At 54.3% G+C, this 20,058-nt stretch overlaps 1 protein-coding gene across 1 annotated transcript in view; it reads right to left on the bottom strand.

Moving 5' to 3' along the window:
- Positions 1–20,058, bottom strand: part of LOC102460867 (angiopoietin-2-like) — a 47,276-nt gene that overhangs the window by 27,030 nt on the left and 188 nt on the right. The window contains exon 2 of the mRNA XM_075908604.1: positions 15,779–15,894. Within this exon, the coding sequence (XP_075764719.1) occupies positions 15,779–15,894 (116 nt within the window). The remainder of the gene's footprint in view (positions 1–15,778; positions 15,895–20,058) is intronic.

The raw sequence follows: 20,058 nt of genomic DNA, 5'->3' as shown, positions 1-20,058 counted from the left end.
CTTTCTGCCTCTGCCTCTGCTCTTCCGAGCACTCACTCCCTTTCTCGATTTAAAAAAAAAAAAAAAAATTAAAATGAAAAAAAGCTGCGGCTTGCCAACGCTGCCTTTGAAAAAACCTCCCCCAGGAGACAAGGGAGACGCGGAGCAAAGCCGCGGTGAGAAAAGCCGCTCTGCGTCTCCCTAGTCTGCTGGGGGGCACCCCCCTGGGAGGCCCTCCCCTGGTCTGCTGCGGGGCGGGCCAGCAGACCAGGGAGATGTGGAGCAATGCCGTGGCGACGGCGATGGTAAAGGAGAAGGAAAGAAGCCTACCCTGAAGCCGGGAGAGACAGACCTACTATATACTACCCTCCATCCCAGCCAAAAGGCCGGGCCCAGGGCCTCCCTCCCCTCCCCTGGAAAAAGGCCTACCTTGCCTCACCTCATGGCGCACACAGACGTACTCTCCCCCTCCCAAGACGTCCCCCAGCACGGGGGAATAGAAATTTTCTAAGTCCCGCCCGCTCGCTCACCGCCCGCCGCCCTCTCCTCGCTCACGGCGACCGCAGCGAGACCGACTGACTCACCCACCCCATGCGCCTCCTCTGGCCTCCCCTCCCTCGCAGCAGGGAGGCCCGGGTGGTGGTGGGACGCCGGGGGCCCTCAGGGCAGCGCCCTGCTCACCTCCCTCTCTCCTTCCTTCCTCCCTTCCCGGCAGCCTCGGCCAGCCCTCGGGCTCATCTGCAGGCGGACTCCGCCCCCTCTCCCCGCAGTCTTTCTGCCTCTGCCTCTGCTCTTCCGAGCCCTCGGTCCCTTTCTTGATTTAAAAAAAAACCATAAAATTAAAATGTAAAAAAGCGGCGGCTTGCCAACGCTGCCTTTGAAAAAACCTTCCCCAGGAGACCAGGGAGAGGCGGAGCAAAGCTTCGAGGAGAAAAGGCGCTCCGCGTCTCCCTGGTCCACTGGGGGTTCCTCCCAGCGGACCAGGGAGACGCGGAGCGGCTTTTGTCCCCGCAGCTTTGCTCCCTGTCTCCCTGGTCTGCTGGGGTGGCAGCAGACGGGGGGGGGGGGGGGGGGGGGGCAGCAGACCAGGCAGACGTGGTCTAAGGTAGGAGGTAGGAGCAGGTCCCAGGAGGCAGGAGCAGGTCTGGAGCAGGTTGCAGGAGCAGGTCCAGAGCTGGTCTCAGGAGGTAGGATTCGATCCCACAGCGGTTGCTTAATCAGGCGATCTTCAAACAGGAACCCGGGTTGGATACTACACTCGAGGAAAGCCGGGAGGAGAAAAGCCGCTCCGCATCCCCCTGGTCCGCTGGGGGTTCTCTCTGGACCTGTTCCTGCAACCTGCTCCGGACCTGCTCCGCCCCCTCTCCCCGCAGTCTTTCTGCCTCTGCCTCTGCTCTTCCGAGCCCTCGGTCCCTTTCTTGATTAAAAAAACCCCATAAAATTAAAATGAAAAAAAAGCGGCGGCTTGCCAACGCTGCCTTTGAAAAAACCTCCCCCAGGAGACCAGGGAGACGCGGAGCAAAGCCGCGAGGAGAAAAGCCGCTCCGCCCGCCGCTCTATTCCCCTGCGCTGGGGGACATCTTGGGAGGGCGAGAGTACGCCTGTGTGCGCCGTGAGGTGAGGCAAGGTAGGCCTTTTTCTAGGGGAGGGGAGGGGAGGGGAGGGAGGCCCAGTCCACGGCCTTTTGGCTGGGATGGAGTGTAGTATATGGTAGGTCTGTCTCTCCCGGCTTTAGGGTAGGCTTCTTTCCTTCTCCTTTACCGTCGCTGCTGTGGCATTGCTCCGCGTCTCCCTGATCTGCTGGACCCCCCCACCCCCTCCCCAGCAGACCACAGAGATGCGGAGCGGCTTTTCTCACCGTGGCTTTGCTCCGTGTCTCCCTGGTCTGCTGCCCCCCCCCCCAGCTGACCTGGGGCCCCCCAGCAGACCATGCAGACTCGGAGCAAAGCCGTGGCGGGAAAAGCCGCTCCGTGTCTCCCTGGACATTCGATGCAGGAAGCATGCTAAGAAACCTGTGGGTCCCCTAGATGATCGAGCTATAAAAGGAGCAATCAAGGATGATAAAGCCATTGCGGAGAAACTAAATGATTTCTTTGCTTCTTTGCTGAAGACATTGGGGAGACTCCCAAATCTGCTCTGTCCTTTGTGGGTGATGAATCTGAGGAACTGTCCCGGATTAAAGTGTCATTAGAGGAGGTTTTGGAACAAATAGAAAAACTTAATGTTAACAAATCTCCGGGACCGGATGGCATTCATCCAAGGGTTCTAAAAGAACTCAAATGGGAAATTGCTGAGCTATTATCTGTGGTTTGTAACCTATCCTTTAAATTGGCTTCCGTACCTAATGACTAGAAAGTAGCTAACGTGACACCAATATTTAAAAAGGGCTCTAGAGGCGATCCTGGCAATTACAGACCGGTAAATCTAACTTCAGTACCGGGCAAATTAGTCGAAACAATAGTAAAGAATAAAATTGTGAAGCATGTAGAAGAACATAATTTGTTGGACAAAAGTCAACATGGTTTCTGTAAAGGGAAATCCTGTTTTACTAATCTGTTAGGGTATGTCTACACTACAACGTTAATTCGAACTAACTTAGTTCAAATTAGTTAATTCAAACTAAGCTAATTCGAACTAACGGATCCAGACTAAAAAACTAGTTCAAATTAGCGTTTTGCTAATTCGAACTTGCATGTCCACATTAAGTGGACCCTGAACCGGGCTTAAGGATGGCCGGAAGCAGTTAGAGCGTGGAGATGCTGCTTCAGGCTAGCCGAGGGCTGTGCTTAAAGGGTCCCAACCCCCACCCCGGACAGACAGTTTTCAGGGGTGCCCCGCTTGCAAAGCAGTCCTGGCTTGGATTGCCCGGACTACCCACACTGGGCACATCACAGCACTCGGCCATCAGACCGGCTGCACTTGCCGCAGGCTGCCATCTGCGGAGGAGGGGCAATTGGGGGGCTGCAGGAGAGCTTCCACACCCAGAAGCCCGCAGAGCCAACCCAGTCCTCCCCATCGGGGGCTCGTGCCCCATTCCTCCCTCACCTCCTTCCACTTACCCTTCCCTAGCCCCTCTTCTTGATGTACAAAATAAAGATAACGTGTCTTCCAAAATGGAATCTGTCTTTATTGAACAAAACTGGGGGAGACTGGGAAAAGGAGGTGGGAAAGGGGAGGGCAACTAAAATGATCAGGGGTTAGGAACAGGTCTCATATGAAGAGAGGCTAAAGAGACTGGGACTTTTCAGCTTAGAAAAGAGGAGACGGAGGGGGGATAGGATAGAGGTCTCTAAAAGCAGGAGTTGGGTGGAGAGGGTGCATACAGAAAAGTTCTTCATTAGTTCCCATAAAGAAGGACTAGAGGACACCAAAGGAAAGGAATGGGTAGCGGGCTTCAAATTAGTAACAGAAAGTTGTTCTTCACAAAGCAAAGAGACAACCTGTGGAACTTCTTGCTGCAGGAGGCTATGAAGGCTAGAACTAGAACAGAGTTTAAAGGGAAGTGAGATAAAGTGATGGAGGTTGGGTCCATGGAGTGCTAATAGCCAGGGGGTAGGAGTGGTGTCCCTGGCAAGGTTTGTGGAAGGCTGGAGAGGGATGGCACGAGACAAATGGCTTGGTCACTGTCTTCGGTCCATCCCCTCCAGGGTCCCTAGGGTTGGCCGCTGTCGGCAGACAGGCTACTGGGCTAGATGGACCTTTGGTCTGACCCTGGATGGCCATTGTAAGCTCAGGGCTCAGGGTCGGGGGTCTCAGTGGACCACCTTGATTCTCTTGCACACCTGCTCCTGGGTGGCCAGGCTGGCAGCTCCCTTGCCCTAGCCGGCCACTTTCCTGTGCCTAGTGTGGAGGTCGTGGACGAGGTCCACGATGTCTGCACTAGCCCAGGCGGGTGCCTGCCTCTTGCGGTCCCGGGCAAGCTCCCGGGAGCCGCCAGCCTGGTCCCGGGAAGAGGGGGAGGGCTGGGGGGCATCGGGTGGGTGGCTCGATCCGTGCCATGTGCAGGGTCTGCTGGCTGGGTGCTGGCAGGCTTGCACCTGGCACAGGCACCGTAGCCAGCCCGTGCCCCTTTAAGGGGTTTGGGGCCGGGAGGGGGGCAGACAAGTTTCCCTGGTGTTGGCCAGAGTGGCCACCAGGGAAACCTGGGAAGCCTTAGCCTCCCACTAGTTCGAATTAAGGGGCTACACACCCCTTAATTCGAACTAGCTAGTTCGAACTAGGCTTAGTCCTCGTAGAATGAGGTTTTCCTAGTTCCAACTAAGTGCTCCGCTAGTGTAGCGCCTATGAAAGTTAGTTCGAACTAACCTTGTAGTGTAGACATACCCTAATAGAGTTTAAAGAGAAGCTAGATCAGTGGTCCCCAACGCGGTGCCCGTGGGCGCCATGGCGCCCGCCGGGGGATTTCTGGGCACTCGCTGAAACATCTGGGCTGGCCCCAGCCCCAGCGCGCAGCACATGCATGGTGCCGGCTCCAGGCGCGGGACGCATTGGCAGCCTCTCCTCTGGGCGCACGGCACATGCGCAGCGCCGGCCCGGGGCGCGTGGGCGGCCCTAGCCCCGGCCCCAGGGCACATGTGCGGTGCCGGCCTGGGGCGCGTGGCTCGTGGGCGGCCCCGGGCTCGCGGCCCATGCGCGGTGCCAGCCTGGGGTGCGTTGCCAGCCCCTGCCCCGGGCGCGCGGCACATGCACAGTGCCGCCCCCGGGCGCATGGCTCGTGGGTGGCCCTGCCCCCAGGTGCCCGGCACATGTGTGGCCCCGCCCCCGGGCGCCCGGCACATGCGTGGCCCCACCCCCGGGCGCCCGGCAGCCACGCAATGTTGGGGACCACTGAGCTAGATAATTTCATGGAGGTTAGGTCCATAAAAGGTTATTAGCCAGGGGATAAAATGGTGTCCTTGGCCTCTGTTTGTCAGAGGCTGGAGAGGGATGGCAGGAGACAAATTGCTTGATCATTGTCTTCAGTCCACCCTCTCTGGGGCACCTGGTGCTGGCCACTGTCGGCAGACAAGATACTGGGCTAGATGGACCTTTGGTCTGACCCAGTACGGCCGCTCTTATGTTCTTATGACAGCTAGCAAGTTTTTCCGCAAAAGCAGATGATTTGCGGAAAAACTTGCCAGTCTAGACACAGCCACTTGTGTGTAACTGACTTGTCTGTGGGTTTGTGGCCCTCAACCCCAAAAAAGATTCCCCACTCCTGGCCTCTAGCCTGGCAGGAAACAGGTTGGAGCCTCTCTCTCTAGCCCACCGAGCACTGCTCTAGCAAAGATGCTTCTCTAGGACCTAGCTCTCACACCTTCCCTAGTCAGGGTCTAACTGCCAACTTACTCCTGGGCAGCTCCTTATATACTGGACTGCTCCAGCAAGCTACCCTCTGGTTGGCTTCTTAAAAGCCTCTCCCTGATTGGCCAGGGTTTTCTGCACAGGCTCCTGCCTGCTTTGACCCCTTCCAACCAGCAGGGGGCAGTCACCCCACTCCACTTCTCCTGTCTCTCATACCTGTTCATGTCTCACTTTAGCCAGGGGCAACGTAGTCCCCTAAGACTGTTCTCTAATGAGGTGTCTCGAACTGACTCACCCATCGCTCCAGTCAGCCAACGTGAGCCGCAGGTGACCCAGGGAGGAAGCCAACTATTGGGCAAGGAGGAAACTTGGATGTGCTGTGAAGAAACTCCGGGTTTCCCTCCCCATTCTCCCGGCCACGAGTGACATCCCCAAACACACAAGCCCGCGACTCGGAAGCCAGCACTTCCCGTTAACCACGGACATTTCTTAATGAGCCCCGCACCAAAGCGAGATAGGAACCACGTAGCACCGCCACGGCTCAGCTCAGCGCCCAGGAAGGGACAGCCAGCCAGGGTCAGGATGAGCCCCTCGCAAGCCCTCAAACTCCTCTCACCCCTGCACTTGCTCACCAGGCTTCTTTACCCCCCCCCCCCCCCGCAGCAGCCAGGACCCTGGGAACCCCCCACGTCCCAGTGTTTTAGTCTGCAAGAGCCTGACCCAAACACAAGGCAGCAGGAGACTTTCCCCAGCGAGTGCTTTGTGGCCGTGTGTCGGGTAGAGGGGCTTTGTGGCGTCATTCGGCTGCTGGGGGAGACTCAGAGCAGTGGCTGCATAATGGGGTGGGAGCAGCAGTACTGCCGAGCTCTTATTCCGCACTGGGCAAGGCTCTCAAAGCGCGTCACCCACAGGACAGGCAGGCTCACGATCCCCATGTTACAGAGAGAGAAACTGAGGCACAAGGCGGGGAAGTGACTTACCCAAAGCTCGGCCAGTATACAAAGGTATAACACCTGGGTGGCCCAAGTCCCCGTGCAGTGTTCTACCCACTAGGCAACATAACTGGTACATAGGGAGAGGGAGACTAGACTCCCGGGCTCCATTCCCAGGGCTGCTGTGGGATCCTGCTGTCTCTCTGCAGCACACTCGACCCCTGGTAAAATGCTCCGCTCATAGGGCAGTCTGGAGGCACCAAGGTGAGTGCCTGGAAATCGCTGGCTGAAGGAGGGCTAGAGACGGGCCAGGGCAGTGGCCAGGTAACCCCTGCTGAGCGTGAGGAAGCCTGCTCAGCCTTGGTTTCTTTGCTGGGCTTGTGTTTTGGGGCTGCGGATGCTAAGCTGAGAGGCATCCCCAGGCTGGCTCTAAGGCCTAGCAGCTGCACTACGCCAGTGGCCGCTTAATGCTGACACTCACTCCTGCATCTGCCTTCCTGCCCCGCAGCCCCAGTCGGCTCTAGCCCTGTTCATCCGCTCGGCTCCTGACTCCAGCTCTGACCCTTGGCTCTGGCTCCTGGTCCCCAACTAGTCTCCTGGCCTCTGACCACTAGGCGAGACTGCCCACGCCCATGACATGTGTGAATTTCCTGGTGTACAGTTCCGTAGCATTCATTCATTCATTCACAGAGCTCTTCTGCCTCGGGCTGGCCAATCATCGAACTTTCTCCGGTCCGACTCCTGGAGCTTCCTCCCCCCCCGGGAGGCCCAGACGGCCCCAGCCAGCCAGCGAACAAGTGATGAGTAGCCTGAACATGCCAAACATGCTTGCCGTGAGCCAACACAAACCACTGGTGATGTGCAAACGGTGGTCAGCCAGCAGCCCCTGTTCCACGCTTCCCGCCACCAGCAATGCAGCTCCTTCCGGGGCCTCGCTGCCGAGAACAGATTCTGTGCTGGAAAGTCCCAGCTGCTGCCGAGAAAGCCCAGGAGAAGGCGAGGGAGGTCACGTCCGACAGCCTAGAGCCAGTGTGCGAAAGAGCGCGGGAGAGACAGAAGTCAAGCAGGGGCCTCCTCTGTGTGTCAGTGTAGCCCCATTGCAGCCCTCCCAAGCACTTGTCAGGCACACGCTAACCCTCCGCACAACACAGGTGTGATGTGTGCACACGCATTCCATCGGCCACCTGCAATGCAGCTTGCTTACGCCACACTCTCATTCCAGTGCCCCCACCCCGATCTCTCACACACACAAAATCAGCTGCTTTTCCGGAAAAACTTGCCAGCTGTCTACACGGGCTGCTTGAATTTCTGCAAAATCACTGACTTCTTACTGTAAGAAATCAGTGCTTCTAGCGGAAATACAATTCTGCTCCCGTTCAGGCAAAAGTCCCTTTTGCGCAAAGCTTTTGCGCAAAAGGGCCAGTGTAGACAGCTCAGATTTGTTTTCCGCAAAAAAGCTCCGATCGCGAAAATGGCAATCGGGGCTTTTTTGCGGAAAAGCGTCCGTGCCAATCTAGACGCTCTGTTCTGAAAACGTTTTTAATGGAAAAATTTTCCGTTAAAAGCATTTCCGGAAAATCATGCCAATCTAGACGCAGCCACAAGGCTTGCAGCCTCCACCCCGGGCCATCCCCACACAAGTAGAGCCCTGTGCAAATACACAATTGGCACCTACCCCCTGCATCTGCAAAAATGAGCTGCAGATACCTGCACCCATATCTGTGGCTGCAGCTACCCACTGATGTAAAGAGGGTATGTGTGGATTTGTAGGGCTTTATGCACAAGACTCCCCCACCCCCTGCTGGATGTTTCAAGGCACGCCTCCCCGTGCCTTACCGAGCATGCAGGGGAGAAACAAGCTGGAGAGTCTATTGCATGCGAACGAGAATCCACCCCAGAGCGCCGTGCTTCATACCAGCTGAAGCACAATAAGGGTTTGATTGCACCAAGGTGTTGCCTTGTCACGGGGGAGTTCCTTGGCGGGGTGTCAGTGGGGTTTGGAGAAACAATGTGCAATTTCCAAAGAAAGAGCCCAGAGCAGCTGCTGGCCTGGATTCCCCTGCTCCCTAGGCGCAGGCAGACAAGAACTCAAGAATTCTCCCCATTTCCAAGCCAAACCAGCCACATGTGTAAGACCCCCACCTCAGCGGTGCATCCAGTCTGGCCTGCCGGCAGATGCCCCATGAGCAATCCTCCACAGCAAAATAAGAGCCCTGACCAAGCACCAGCATCGCTACATGGGCAGGAGCAGGCAGACGTGGAGGAGGGAGTTTGGGACTGGGAGTTTGCCTGGCTGATTCTAGACGGGCTACTGGTGCCAGTCACGGGTCAGAACTGCCGCAGGGTTTAAGGGCCTTCACATCAGACTATACCAAAAATGAGAGATTTTAGGGGCCGGAAGCCTATTTTCCTGATTTAGGATGTGGGCAACTCCCTGCATCCCCCGGGAAAGCAGCATTTAGTATGAAATGGACAGAGCAGCCCAGCTACTCTGTGCTGCTGGGGTCTTGCCTAGGCACCTTAGGCTACGTTTACACTGCGGCAGTTTTTCAGAAGAGGAAATGAAAATGGAGCGCTCATTTGCAAATCTTACGCTCTCATTTGCATATTCGCTTCCTTTTTGCAGAAGAGGTTTTTTGCGCTAAAAAGCCCAGTGTAGACGGGGCCATTGGTTGGAAAAACCCCGTTTTGTGCAAGAACCCTTATTGCTCAAAAAATGAGGTTTACAGGCTCTTTCGCAAAACGGGGTTTTTCTAACCAATGGCCCCGTCTACACTGGGCTTTTTAGCGCAAAAAGGATCGGAAGCGAATATGCAAATGGGAGCACGAGATTTGCAAATGAGCGCTCCATTTGCATTTCCTCTTCCGAAAAACTGCCGCAGCGTAGACGGAGCCTTAGTGCGCTCCAGCAGCCCTGCTCATGAGGAGGCCCCCAGATTGTGCTGGGCGGCTGTTTGCTTGCAAACTCTGCGTGCATGCGGCTGAGTTATGGGCCCCCAGGCTCCCCACAAAAGCCTTCCACAAACACATGTTCACGACCACACGGGAGCAGACAGGCCTTCAAAGCCAGCTGCTTTCAGAGGATAAACACTCGGTTCTCTCTGCATTTCATCACGTGTCGTGCTGCGCTTAGAAGGGCTCAGACACATGTGCCTAAGGATGAGCCCTGAATGGCCAGCCAGGTCGCCCGGAGACGAGGTTCCAGTCTGAATGCAACAGACCCCTTTGAAGGCACGGCTGCTAGAGAACCAAAATGTCCCCAGGGCGTGGGGTACTCAGCTCTGGGTCAAACCCCGACTGAAGGGTTCACAACACCCATACCACTTTACCCTGAGCGAGTTCGCTGCTTCCGAATCACCAGCATCACGTGACAATGCCAGAGAGATGGGAGCACTTGTAATCCCGGGGCCTGCACCCCATGGGTGATGGTGCACACAAACTCCTCGTCTGCATGTCTGTTGCGAGTGTGCAAACGCTGTGCCCGTGGAACAGCTGCATGGGCTGCTCCTGCCTTCTTTGAAAGCATCTTCCTTGGTCTAATGCCTCCCTGCATTTCCTGAGAGGCCCTGGCTGGGACGAGGCCCCTTGCGATCCCCACCCGCTGCTGGTACCTGGCAACAGCTTGTTGCAAATTGCTGCTAAATCCTTGTTTACACCACGTGGCAGCGTTTTCGATCGCAACAGCTCAGCCCCACAACGCCGGCCAGTGGAAGCAGTGAGTCCGTCTGGAAACTGGACTCGGCTGCAGCTTTCAGCTCCAGCCCGCGGCCCCTGCTCAGCATCAGCGTGGCTCCACCGGGGAAAGACAGAAGGATCTGATGAAAGGGCCATCTCACACTCACACCTTTCTGAGGACCTCCAAGCCATGCATGAGCATTTCCTTTCCCAGCTGGGAGGCTCTGCTCTTGGGTCCGTTTCAAGGGTCACAGACCCAGCTGGCTGGGATTACCGCTTGGTTCTGGCAGCAGGGAGCTGCAGGATGAAGTTGTTGGAAGCTGCTGGAGCAGGCTCCATATTTGCATCTCCCTGACCAGGGCCATTCTTAAAATGCATGGGGCCGTACGCAGTCCTATGAAACTGGTGCCCCTATGGCAACCAGGGGGAGAGGGGCAACAGCTTTTTTAAAGATGCGATTTTATCATCTTCAGCAGCACACCAATTACATATTTTTAAAGCACATTTTAAACTCAGGCCTAAGGTTGCCAGGTGTCCAGTACTGAACCGGACTGTTCGGTATTTTTGCCTCCTGTCTGATAAAAAAAAATTCAGAAAATACCAGACACCTAAAATACCAGACACCACATGGTTTTTAAAGGGGACACAGTGGGGTTTTCTGTTGTTTTTTTTTTTTTCCCTAACAACTCTCAGGCTGTGTCTAGACTGGCAAGTTTTTCCGCAAAAGCAAGTGCTTTTGCGGAAAAACTTGCCAGCTGTTTACACTGGCCACTTGAATTTCTGCAAGAACACTGATGATCTGGTATAAGAAATCAGTGCTTCTTGCGGAAATATTATGCTGCTCCCGTTTGGGCAAAAGTCCAGTGTAGACGGCTCAGATTTGTTTTGCGCAAAAAAGCCCCAATCACGAAAATGGCGTTTGGGGCTTTCTTGCGCAAAACCGCATCTAGATTGGCACGGATGCTTTTCCGCAAAAAGTGCTTTTGCAGAAAAGCGTCTGTGCCAATCTAGACGCTCTTTTCCGCAAATGCTTTTAACGGAAAACTTTTCCGTTAAAAGCATTTGTGGAAAATCATGCCAGTCTAGATATAGCCTCAGTGTTTTGTTTTGTTTTTTCTGCTCAACAAACTTTTCCCCGCTGTGTTTTTGTTGTTTGGTATTTTTTCTGAAACCATCTGGCAACCCTACTCTGGCCCTGTTGACTAACAATGAATTCAGAAACTGCCAGTATGTACCTGGGGTTGGCAAATGCCTGTTAAATGGCCTCATTACCACCTGAACATCTCTTTCCCAGGTTCTGCTAATTGCTCTGGCAGGCTTTGTCACTGGTAAGTTAACCAGCTCCTCTCCGGAGGAAGCAGAGCCATAGCACAGGAACAGGAAGAGGCAGGTGGGAGGACATTAAGACCCAGGGGGGCCCCAGATTTTCAGGTGTCCCACGCAGCTGCCTGTTGCACATACCAGTAAGCACCACCTTGTCCCTAACAGGGAATCCCAGGACACTCCTCTCCAGGAGAGCTCTGGCAAAGCTAGACGCCCCCGCCCAGCCTAGGCAAAATCACCCAGGGCAGTGGAGGCAGGTTGCTCTGAGGAGTGCTGCTGAGTTTCGGCTGCGATCTCTTGTTGCTCAGCACTGATGCGCAGAGATATCAGCGCACAGAGGGATGCAGGAATTACACATCGCAGGCAGCTACTGGTCTCTTGCAATGGAAGCAACACACTGCGGTTCTGTACGGGATCTTGTACCACTTGTCTCCAGAGCAGCTGAGCACCTTCCAGTTGTGCACTGAACAACAGGTCTCACATCTGCCACCTGTTCCTTTTCTCTTCCTCACCCCAGGGAAGAAGGTGTGCAGGGGAGAGTCTTAGCTAGTGGGGCTTTCAGGCTGGTATTGTGGGAATCAGAGCCAGTCTCTCCCATTGATCTTTGGAAGAATCGGGGATATTCAGGCAGCCTGCAAGTTTGACTATATGGAAATTAAAACTTTTAAAGGTCAAATGAGCAAATCTGGACGCATCACAAGCTGGCCCTTGCACAAACAGAGCAGGTCTTTGCTCAGCAACCTATCCCTTTGCATCTGCCGTGATCCAGTCGTGAGCCACTAGAGCCAAAGGAGAATCTCTACAACTTATTTGCAGTACAGGGCCTATGATACAAACGAACAGGGCTGATTGTGTCCAACAGAAGGCAGGGCCTGTCTACACAAACTCTTTAGCTTGTGGCAAGCTGGGTTGCGACTCTCTCCTCCTCCTCCTCCCATGCATGAGTTGGCCATGCAGACCCTGTCTTCACACACTAGTTCCGTTGAGGGCTTTGCCCTTCAGAAATGGGAACTTGCAGTGAGCAGCAGCAGCTCCGTGGCCAGTTAGGTTTACTGCCACCAGGTAGGTTTACGTGCCAGCTCACTGCGAGCGAAATGTTCGTGGAGACGAGTTCAGACACATGCCGCCAGGTCACCCAGATACCTTGATAATAGGTTGTCCCTGTCCCAAGACAAAACTCCCTACCCCCTAGACTTTAAAATCTGCTTTCTGAAAGGTTGTGGGTATGAAAGGGCGGGGAGCACTCAGAGAGGCGGATGCATGCTGCAAACTTTGACTAAGCCAAAGCCAGAGGTTTCTGCCATCAGGAAAAGTCATAACGAACACCCAGAAAGACAAATTGAGTGATCACATCCCCCAAACACCCCTCCCACGCCAGACTCCTCAGCTGTTTGAAAATGGGATAATAGCGAAAACGAAGTACACACATGGGACTAGAAAAACAAGGGGGAGAAGCCAGCATTAGAGCAGATTAAAGCAATGCCATGGGCTGGTACAAGCTCCTCCACTCACGGGGCACAGCCTGGAAGGAGAATCCCTCCCTTTGCACATCTGTCCAGCCAGATATTCTGGGCTCCAGATTTGAGGTGTCCACCTAAAGCCAGTGGGGCCCCACAAATTGGCAAGCTGTGCCTAACAAACAGATAAGACCTAGAACATTCTCTGTAGATTCTTTATACACCACATGCACTGGAGGTGGCTAAAAATGGTGTGTGGGTGGGTGCGCACACGTGTGTGTGCGCATGTATGTGGGTGTGTGAAACTGTGAATGCAACAGTTCTTGCACACACAAAAAAGTCCCTTTTTATTGGAAATGTTCTGAGAATTTTGTCAACAGCTGTAAGCGTGCAATTAGGGAGAGCGCCGCCCAGACCCCCTGCTTGCTCCAGGTACACAGCCTCCCTGCACCACCGCTCTGGTTTGCTTTTGTGGTGGATGTAAACCCTGTTTGGCTTGCACCTAATTTTCTCATTGTCCTGACATAACTGAATGGAGGGTAGGAAAGTCAGTATCAATAGCCCCATTTCGCAGATGAGAGGAAGTGACTTGCCCATGGTCACAGAGAATCTGTGGCAGAGCTGGGAGTAGAGATCGAGGCTTCTGACTCTCAATACATCAATGGGTTTTTCCCTAAAAGGCTTTGTGAGCATTCTCAGCTTCCAGCAGGGGTTACTGACAGTCCAGGGCAGGAGGGCTAGGCTGGGTAATAGGAGATCTAGAGATATATCCCATTACGGTAGGATAAAATACGAGCCCCAGATCTGGAAAAAGAAACAGGGGACGTCTGTTTGGAGGAATTATGTCATGTGCAGCCAATGTGCATTTTATTCCTTCTGGCTCAGTCAGCCAAACTGAGCCTTTGGAAAGCTACCATAATTATGATGAATTTCATCTTGATTAAAGACATAACCTATGATTTCCTAGAGGGTCCATATATCTTCAGACCCAGTTTCTCAGATTGCACCAGGCATTGGTGAAATAACACCCAAATCACTGTGTTTCTCCACCTCGCTCTGTGCATGTGTGTGTGTGTGTAATGTGTGCGGGTGGGTGTTTTATAGCCAGCAATATGCCGTGAGCCCTCTGGGAAGGAAGTTTAGGTTTCCATTGCAAGAAACCCAGCAGGAAGATACTGCAAACACGAAGCTTGGAGCCTACTGAGGTCTCTTCAGTGCACCCTCCTTCCTAGGTCAAAGCCAACATGTTCCCGTCACCTAGCCCCATGGATCTTCCACAGCTGGAGTGGGACATGGCTGTGCAGCCTGTGGAAGGCAGACTGGGCTTGTCGCTTCGGTGTTCCCCAGCTAACCTAGGAGCACCCTGCTGCAGCAACACCCCTCAGCCTGTCCCAGCTCCCAACAGCTTCAGCCCAGTGCTAAGTGGACAGTTTGTGCATGCAGGCTTAGCTGAACGGGGGTCCACGGCAGGAACGGGCACACTTAGCACCGTGGTTATGGGATCAAGTGGGGTCAATGAATGTGGCTCTCACGCCTCCTGTGGCGTTTTGAAGGCATTAGCCCCTTAGCCCCGAGGGAGATGGAACTGGGTTGGGAAACATTTGTTGTGGTAAAGCCATGCGCTCACGCCCACTGACAGGGGGGAGGGGGCAAAGAAGGCAACTGCCCCTGGGCCTGGCGATTGAAACGGGCCCACGGCTCCTCATTGCCATGACCATTACTGCAGCAGTAGTGCCTGGAGCCCTGGGCCCTTTAAATCGCTGCTGGAGTGCCATGCAGCACATTCCTGGCAGCCCCCAGCTCCGCCTCTTCTACCTGAGGCTCCGCCCCTTCCAGGAGTGTCCCCCTGACCTTGCCCAGGGGGCTGACAAGACTGCCGTCTCCCCTGCGTGCGCTAGGCAGAGCTCACAAGCCACGTGGAGCAGTTCTGCCATGGACTTTGTGTGACTTTGGCCACATCCCTTCCCTCTGAGCCTCTGGTTTTCTTTCCGTGGGACAGGGATGATAACTTAGGCATCTCTTTACGGCTCCTTACTGGAAAGATGCAATGTGAGTATGAAGTATTATTACTGACATTATGGAAGGAAGCTGGTCAGAGGCGCCTCTAATTTTTTTCCATACAAGTGCTGAATAAATTTTGCTACGTGCACCTAGACATGTGCAGATGTGCACCACCAATAGAAATATCTGCTGCCAGCTGTGGGCACTCTGCTGTCAGCTGGGCAACTTGAATCGTTCCAGGGTGGCTGCCCTAGAACTCAGCTGACAGGGAACCCTGAAGCTGGTGTTACGGGGTGTGTGGAACCCCATCGGCAGCCAGACGTGACTCTCAGCCAGCAGGGAAAGCGGAAGGTCTATTGGTTCACAGAGAAGCACAGTCTTGTTGTTAACACAGGAAACAGGAGTAGACAGTGCAATTCATCTTGGAGATAGGGGGGCCCAGCTAGACTCCTTGCATCCTAACCCAATTGATACACACACACACACACACACACACACACACACACACACACGCCTTGCAGACAGCCCTGCCTCCTCCTTCTAGTTTCCCAGGCAAAAAGGTGTCACCTGACAATCTCCCACATAGGCTCAGGTTACAAGAAAAGCCTGAACCATCATGTACATGCTGGGCTGGGCAGCCTTCCCTCCCTCAGCGTCTCACCCAAAACTCCCATCCCCAGCTGGGCACCAGTGCAGTGCCCAGGGAAACTGAGGCACACGCACAGCGTTACTACACAACAGCACAGGACAGTAGGAATCACATACAACATAAAGCGCACAGAGTGAACGCAATCCCCACTCGGCCACAGCTGGTTAACAAATAGCCCTGCTGCTCTGGGTGGAAGCAGACAGAGAGAAGCAGCTCCAAGTCCATCTGCAGAGCTTTTTCAGGAGGGGACATTTACAAGGTGTGAGGAGAGAAGACATCCTCACAGGGCTTTACCCCCAGTTTGCCTTGGATGCCCTCAGACAGCAGAGGGCTGCTGGTTTTGTAATCGACGCCTCCTCTATCATCCTACTTTGGATTTCAAGCCCCTCAGACACACCAGGAGCTACGCTGCCTCCCCGCAATGCGTCCCTTGAAAACTCCCATGATGATGTTTCCTGCCAGAGCCCTGTAAAACTCACATCAATTGCAGAGCAGACCTGCCCTGCCAAGCTCTCTCCGAGGCCTGCTCGACAGAATCCTGGCAGGCCAGCGCTCTTCGTCAGCTCTCGGATCTTCAAAGCGTGGAGAGAAATTCCTGGGCCAAAAAAAGAAAGAGGAATGATTGGTCCCTGGTAAATGTGAAACCTTGGAATGCTCAGGGAAAGTCTGGGGATAAACATGAAGCACCCGAGGGAACATCTGGGAATTCCAGCCCTGCTCCTGCTGCCTGGTCGCCATTCATAGCTGCTAAAATGTAACTGCACGGAAGGGCAGGGAGACAGCGATCTGTCTCGCGCCAGCCAGATGGGCTGTGTGTCTAGCCAGGGGTTACAAGCAGAGGCAAAGTTACTCGCCTCGTTGCTTTGTCACAAACGTAAATGATTCGCCAACAAGTATACCTCCCGGCCACAATGTTTTTAGGGAGGGAGCACTGGTTGGGGGCACCCTGAAGGGGGAGACTTACCTTCAGAAAGCCCCCATCCTTTGAAAATCATGTCTCTTGAGAGCATCTCAGGTGGGCACCCAGACTCACTAGTCCTGGTCCTGGTCTCTACCTGGCACTGAGGGGCATAAGCGAAATGCAGGCGGGGGGCTGAGATAACGCATGCTCTCCAGGGCATCTCCTCTCGGAAATGGCTCTCTCGCACCGAGCTGGGGTGGAATTGGTAGCTTGGAGAAACTTCCTGGATTGTTTGTTCAATGGGATGGATTCCCCGAGAGGCTGGGGCAACGGCTTTCTCCATTACTTGTGTGTTCAGACTGGGGCAGTGGAACGGGCTAGCTCCGCTTGTTCACTGAATCCCAGAGCTGGAAGGGACCGGGAGAGCCCAGCTCCTGTCCGGAGGCAGCACTTCCATCCTGGACCATAATGATTCTTTTCTAATAAAAGAATTCTTTGTCACACAGCGCGTAGTCAACCTGTGGAACTCCTTGCCAGAGGAGGCTGTGAAGGCTAGGACTATAACAGAGTTTAAAGAGAAGTGAGATCAATTCATGGAGGTTAGGTCCATAAAAGGCTATTAGCCAGGGGATAGAAATGGTGTCCCTGGCCTCTGTTTGTGGATGGCTGGAGATGGATGGCACGAGACAAATGGCTGGGTCATTGTCTTTGGTCCATCCCCTCCAGGGTACCTAGTGTTGGCCGCTGTCGGTAGACAGGCTACTGGGCTAGATGGACCTTTGGTCTGCCCCAGTATGGCCATTTTATGTTCTTATGTTAATGTACCATCTAGGCCAAAGCGCCGGGGGTTAGCACTGAGTTCTGGGAACAGCTGAAGGTCCCACCTCCCCGCCCAGTGCTCAAGCACTTCCGAATGAGCAAACTGGGACAGGAGTGAGGGGTTCAAAAATCAGGGATTTGGAAGGGGTGAGACGACAGGGATTCTACAGAGGTGGCATGAGCAGGCTTTCCCCACACAGCTCCCCCGGCCTGGCACACCACCTCTCGTGGGGAAGAGTTTGGTCTTGGTTTCCCAGGTGGTCGTTAGCCTCCCATCAGAGACCATCAGCCAGGATGTGCTTTCTGGTAACAGGACTGAGAAGGCCCGGAAGCCATCTCTCAGCAACCCACAGCTACCTAAGTGGGGCACAGGCAAGCCAGTGGCTAAAGCTGAAAAGCCCCGAGAACCCCGTAGTCCACCTGAGCTGCAAGTCAAAGTCTTGAGGATGGTGAAAGTTCCTGATGTCCCGCAATAGGCCCTCAGCACCTTCTACCTTCAGCCCGGTCAGGGGCTGCTGCCACCCTGCGCTGCTGCCTCTAGATCAGAGGCAGCAGCGTGAGGCAGCCGGTCCGTGAGGGGAGCTGGTTTTTAAACTGGTTCCCTTCACAGACCAGCTCCCGCCTGGCATCCCACACTGCTGCCTGTGATACAGTGGCAGCAGCATGGCATGGCATGGCAGGGGGCTCCTTGGGAGTGGGGCCAGAGCGCACTGGCTGCCGGCCTCACCCCTGGGGACTATAGACTAGTCGAACAACCGATAAGAATTCATGAGGTTAATCGACTATTCAATTAACCGATAGCTAACATCCCTGGTCCCAGATGTGGGGGGCGTGCCCCCAGTCGTCCCTGTCACCTGCTTGGTGATTCTGTCTCTTTTCTGTATGGTTTTCTGAGACACAGTCCCATACCAGGCACATCCCATTGTCCTGGCACAACCAGACCCTGACTTTGCTTTCAGTTAGGAGGGGAGGAAGCCGCCTCCCAGATTGGTGGCCCTTTCATCTAGTTCGGATATGACTGCAGATGGGCCTCTAGTGTGTATGACACTCATTTCCCCTTGAGACACGGAAGCCGTAGTCCTTCCGAAGCAAGCTACACCACAGCCCATGCAAGCTACTCCATGGATTCAAACATCCCCCCCATGGCGAGCTACTGCAGCATCTCCCCAGCTGAATTGATTTCAGAGGGGGCCACTGCACCACGCTGCTCTGGGGCAGAGTGTGAGGGGGTCACTCACCACCGTAGCGGGGGTCCGTCGTCTGTCCCCGGAATCAGGCCTCCGCTCACGTGGCGTTTCCCCTCTGGAACCTTCCGGTCGCGTTGCTCTCTTCGCCACACTGCCCTCCGGCAGTGCCCAAGTCACTCGCTCTGAGCCCCCCTTCCGGGGGTTTGGTGTCTCTCCAGCAGGCCTAGCAGGCTGGCTGTCCAAGCGTCCTGGCCCAGCCTGACTCTCTAGCCCTGCCCTAGCTCCAGAGAGCATCCTGCTCCCTCTGCAGCCAGGCTCACACTGCCTTGGCTGAAGCAGCCCTTCCCTTTTATAGCTCCCAGCTGGGCCTTAATTGGCCAACGCCGCCCAGCTGGGCTGAACTCCCCGGGCCTGCTCCAGGCTGGGGTTTGGCTCTTAAGGGGCCAGTACAGGGCAGCTGCCCTGTTACACAGAGCACAGAAGACATTTCTCCTGCCTTGCTGTCTGAAAAGAGGTATCCGAGCTTCATGCTGATTTCTGGGGAGAACAGGCACGCCCGTCCGGCAAGTCCGACCTATGGCATTACACAGCGGCGAGAGCAGCCAAGGAGTGCATTAATGCTGGAAGGCAGGGCTGCTCAAACAGCGGAGAGTCCCAAAGCTAGCATCTTTCAGACTAATAATAACCAGCTCATTTCTCCCCTGGAGCCTGTTACCACTCGATAGGTACATTAAACATTTCATTTAGCAATCCCACGGGGCACGTTGAGTGCTGTTGCTACAAGGCGGAGTTTACCAGTCTTTCCACCCAGTCATTTAGGGGTCCTGAAAGCAAGTGGCTTTCCCACCCCCATTCTATCCCATCTCATGGATGCACATTGGTGAAGGGCCAAACTGTCCCCCTTGTAGGGTGTTCCTCTGATGTGATCCCAACTTCCTACTAGCCTCCTATGGCTCAGTCCCTCTGCTGTCCAGGGCTTAATCTGGGAATGAAGCTAATAGGACCCACCTGGTCTGATTGCCAGGGTGAGTCAGCAGAACAGCTCTGCACCTTAATGCTAGGTCCTGGGATCCAACCAGAAGAGATTTGATGCCCGATTAAAGGGCAGAACCAGGGATGTAACAAATTCATCTCATGGCTGAAACACCGCAAGGAACACGAGAGCGTCAGTAAGACATATCCATTAGAAAAAACAACCACCTTTCTCTGAGCCCCACCCCCACTGTCCCAGACCAGGCTAACATCCAAACATAAGAGTGGCCATACTGCATCAGACCAAATCCATCTCCGACAGTGGCCAATGCCAGGTGCCCTACATCAGTGGTTCTCAACTCGTTTCAGTCCACGGACCACCAGGCCAATCAAAAAATTTTCGTGGGCCACCTCCTTTTTGAACAGACAACGAACATTTTGGTTGGAAATTTATTTCTTACTAACAGATTTTTGGTGCCTTCCCACGCTGGGTGACTTTGGACAATGTTCCCATGGACCACCAGTTGAGAACCACAGCTCTAGAGTGATTGTACAGAACAGGTAATCATCAACTGATCCCTCCCCTGTCACCCATTCCCAGCCTCTGACAAACAGAGGCTAGGGACACCCTCCTTGTCCATCATGGCTAATAGATTCATGGAGGTTAGATCCATCAATGGCTATCTAGCTCTTTTTTGAACCCTGTTAAAGTCCTGGCCTTCACAGCATCCTCTGGCAAGGAGTTCCACAGGTTGACTGGTTAACAAGACACTGTCACATTGCAAATACGCATCATCCAAAGGTGGTGCAACCCAGTGGCCACAGTCTATAACACAGCCCTAGAATTCAGGGCACCACAGCCTAATGGCTAGAATCAATA

This window comes from Pelodiscus sinensis, chromosome 25, assembly GCF_049634645.1.
Source record: "Pelodiscus sinensis isolate JC-2024 chromosome 25, ASM4963464v1, whole genome shotgun sequence".
NCBI classification, from domain to species: Eukaryota; Metazoa; Chordata; order Testudines; family Trionychidae; genus Pelodiscus; species Pelodiscus sinensis.
The sequence above is the reverse complement of the archived record's forward strand: the minus strand, read 5'-3'. Positions and strand labels throughout refer to the sequence as shown.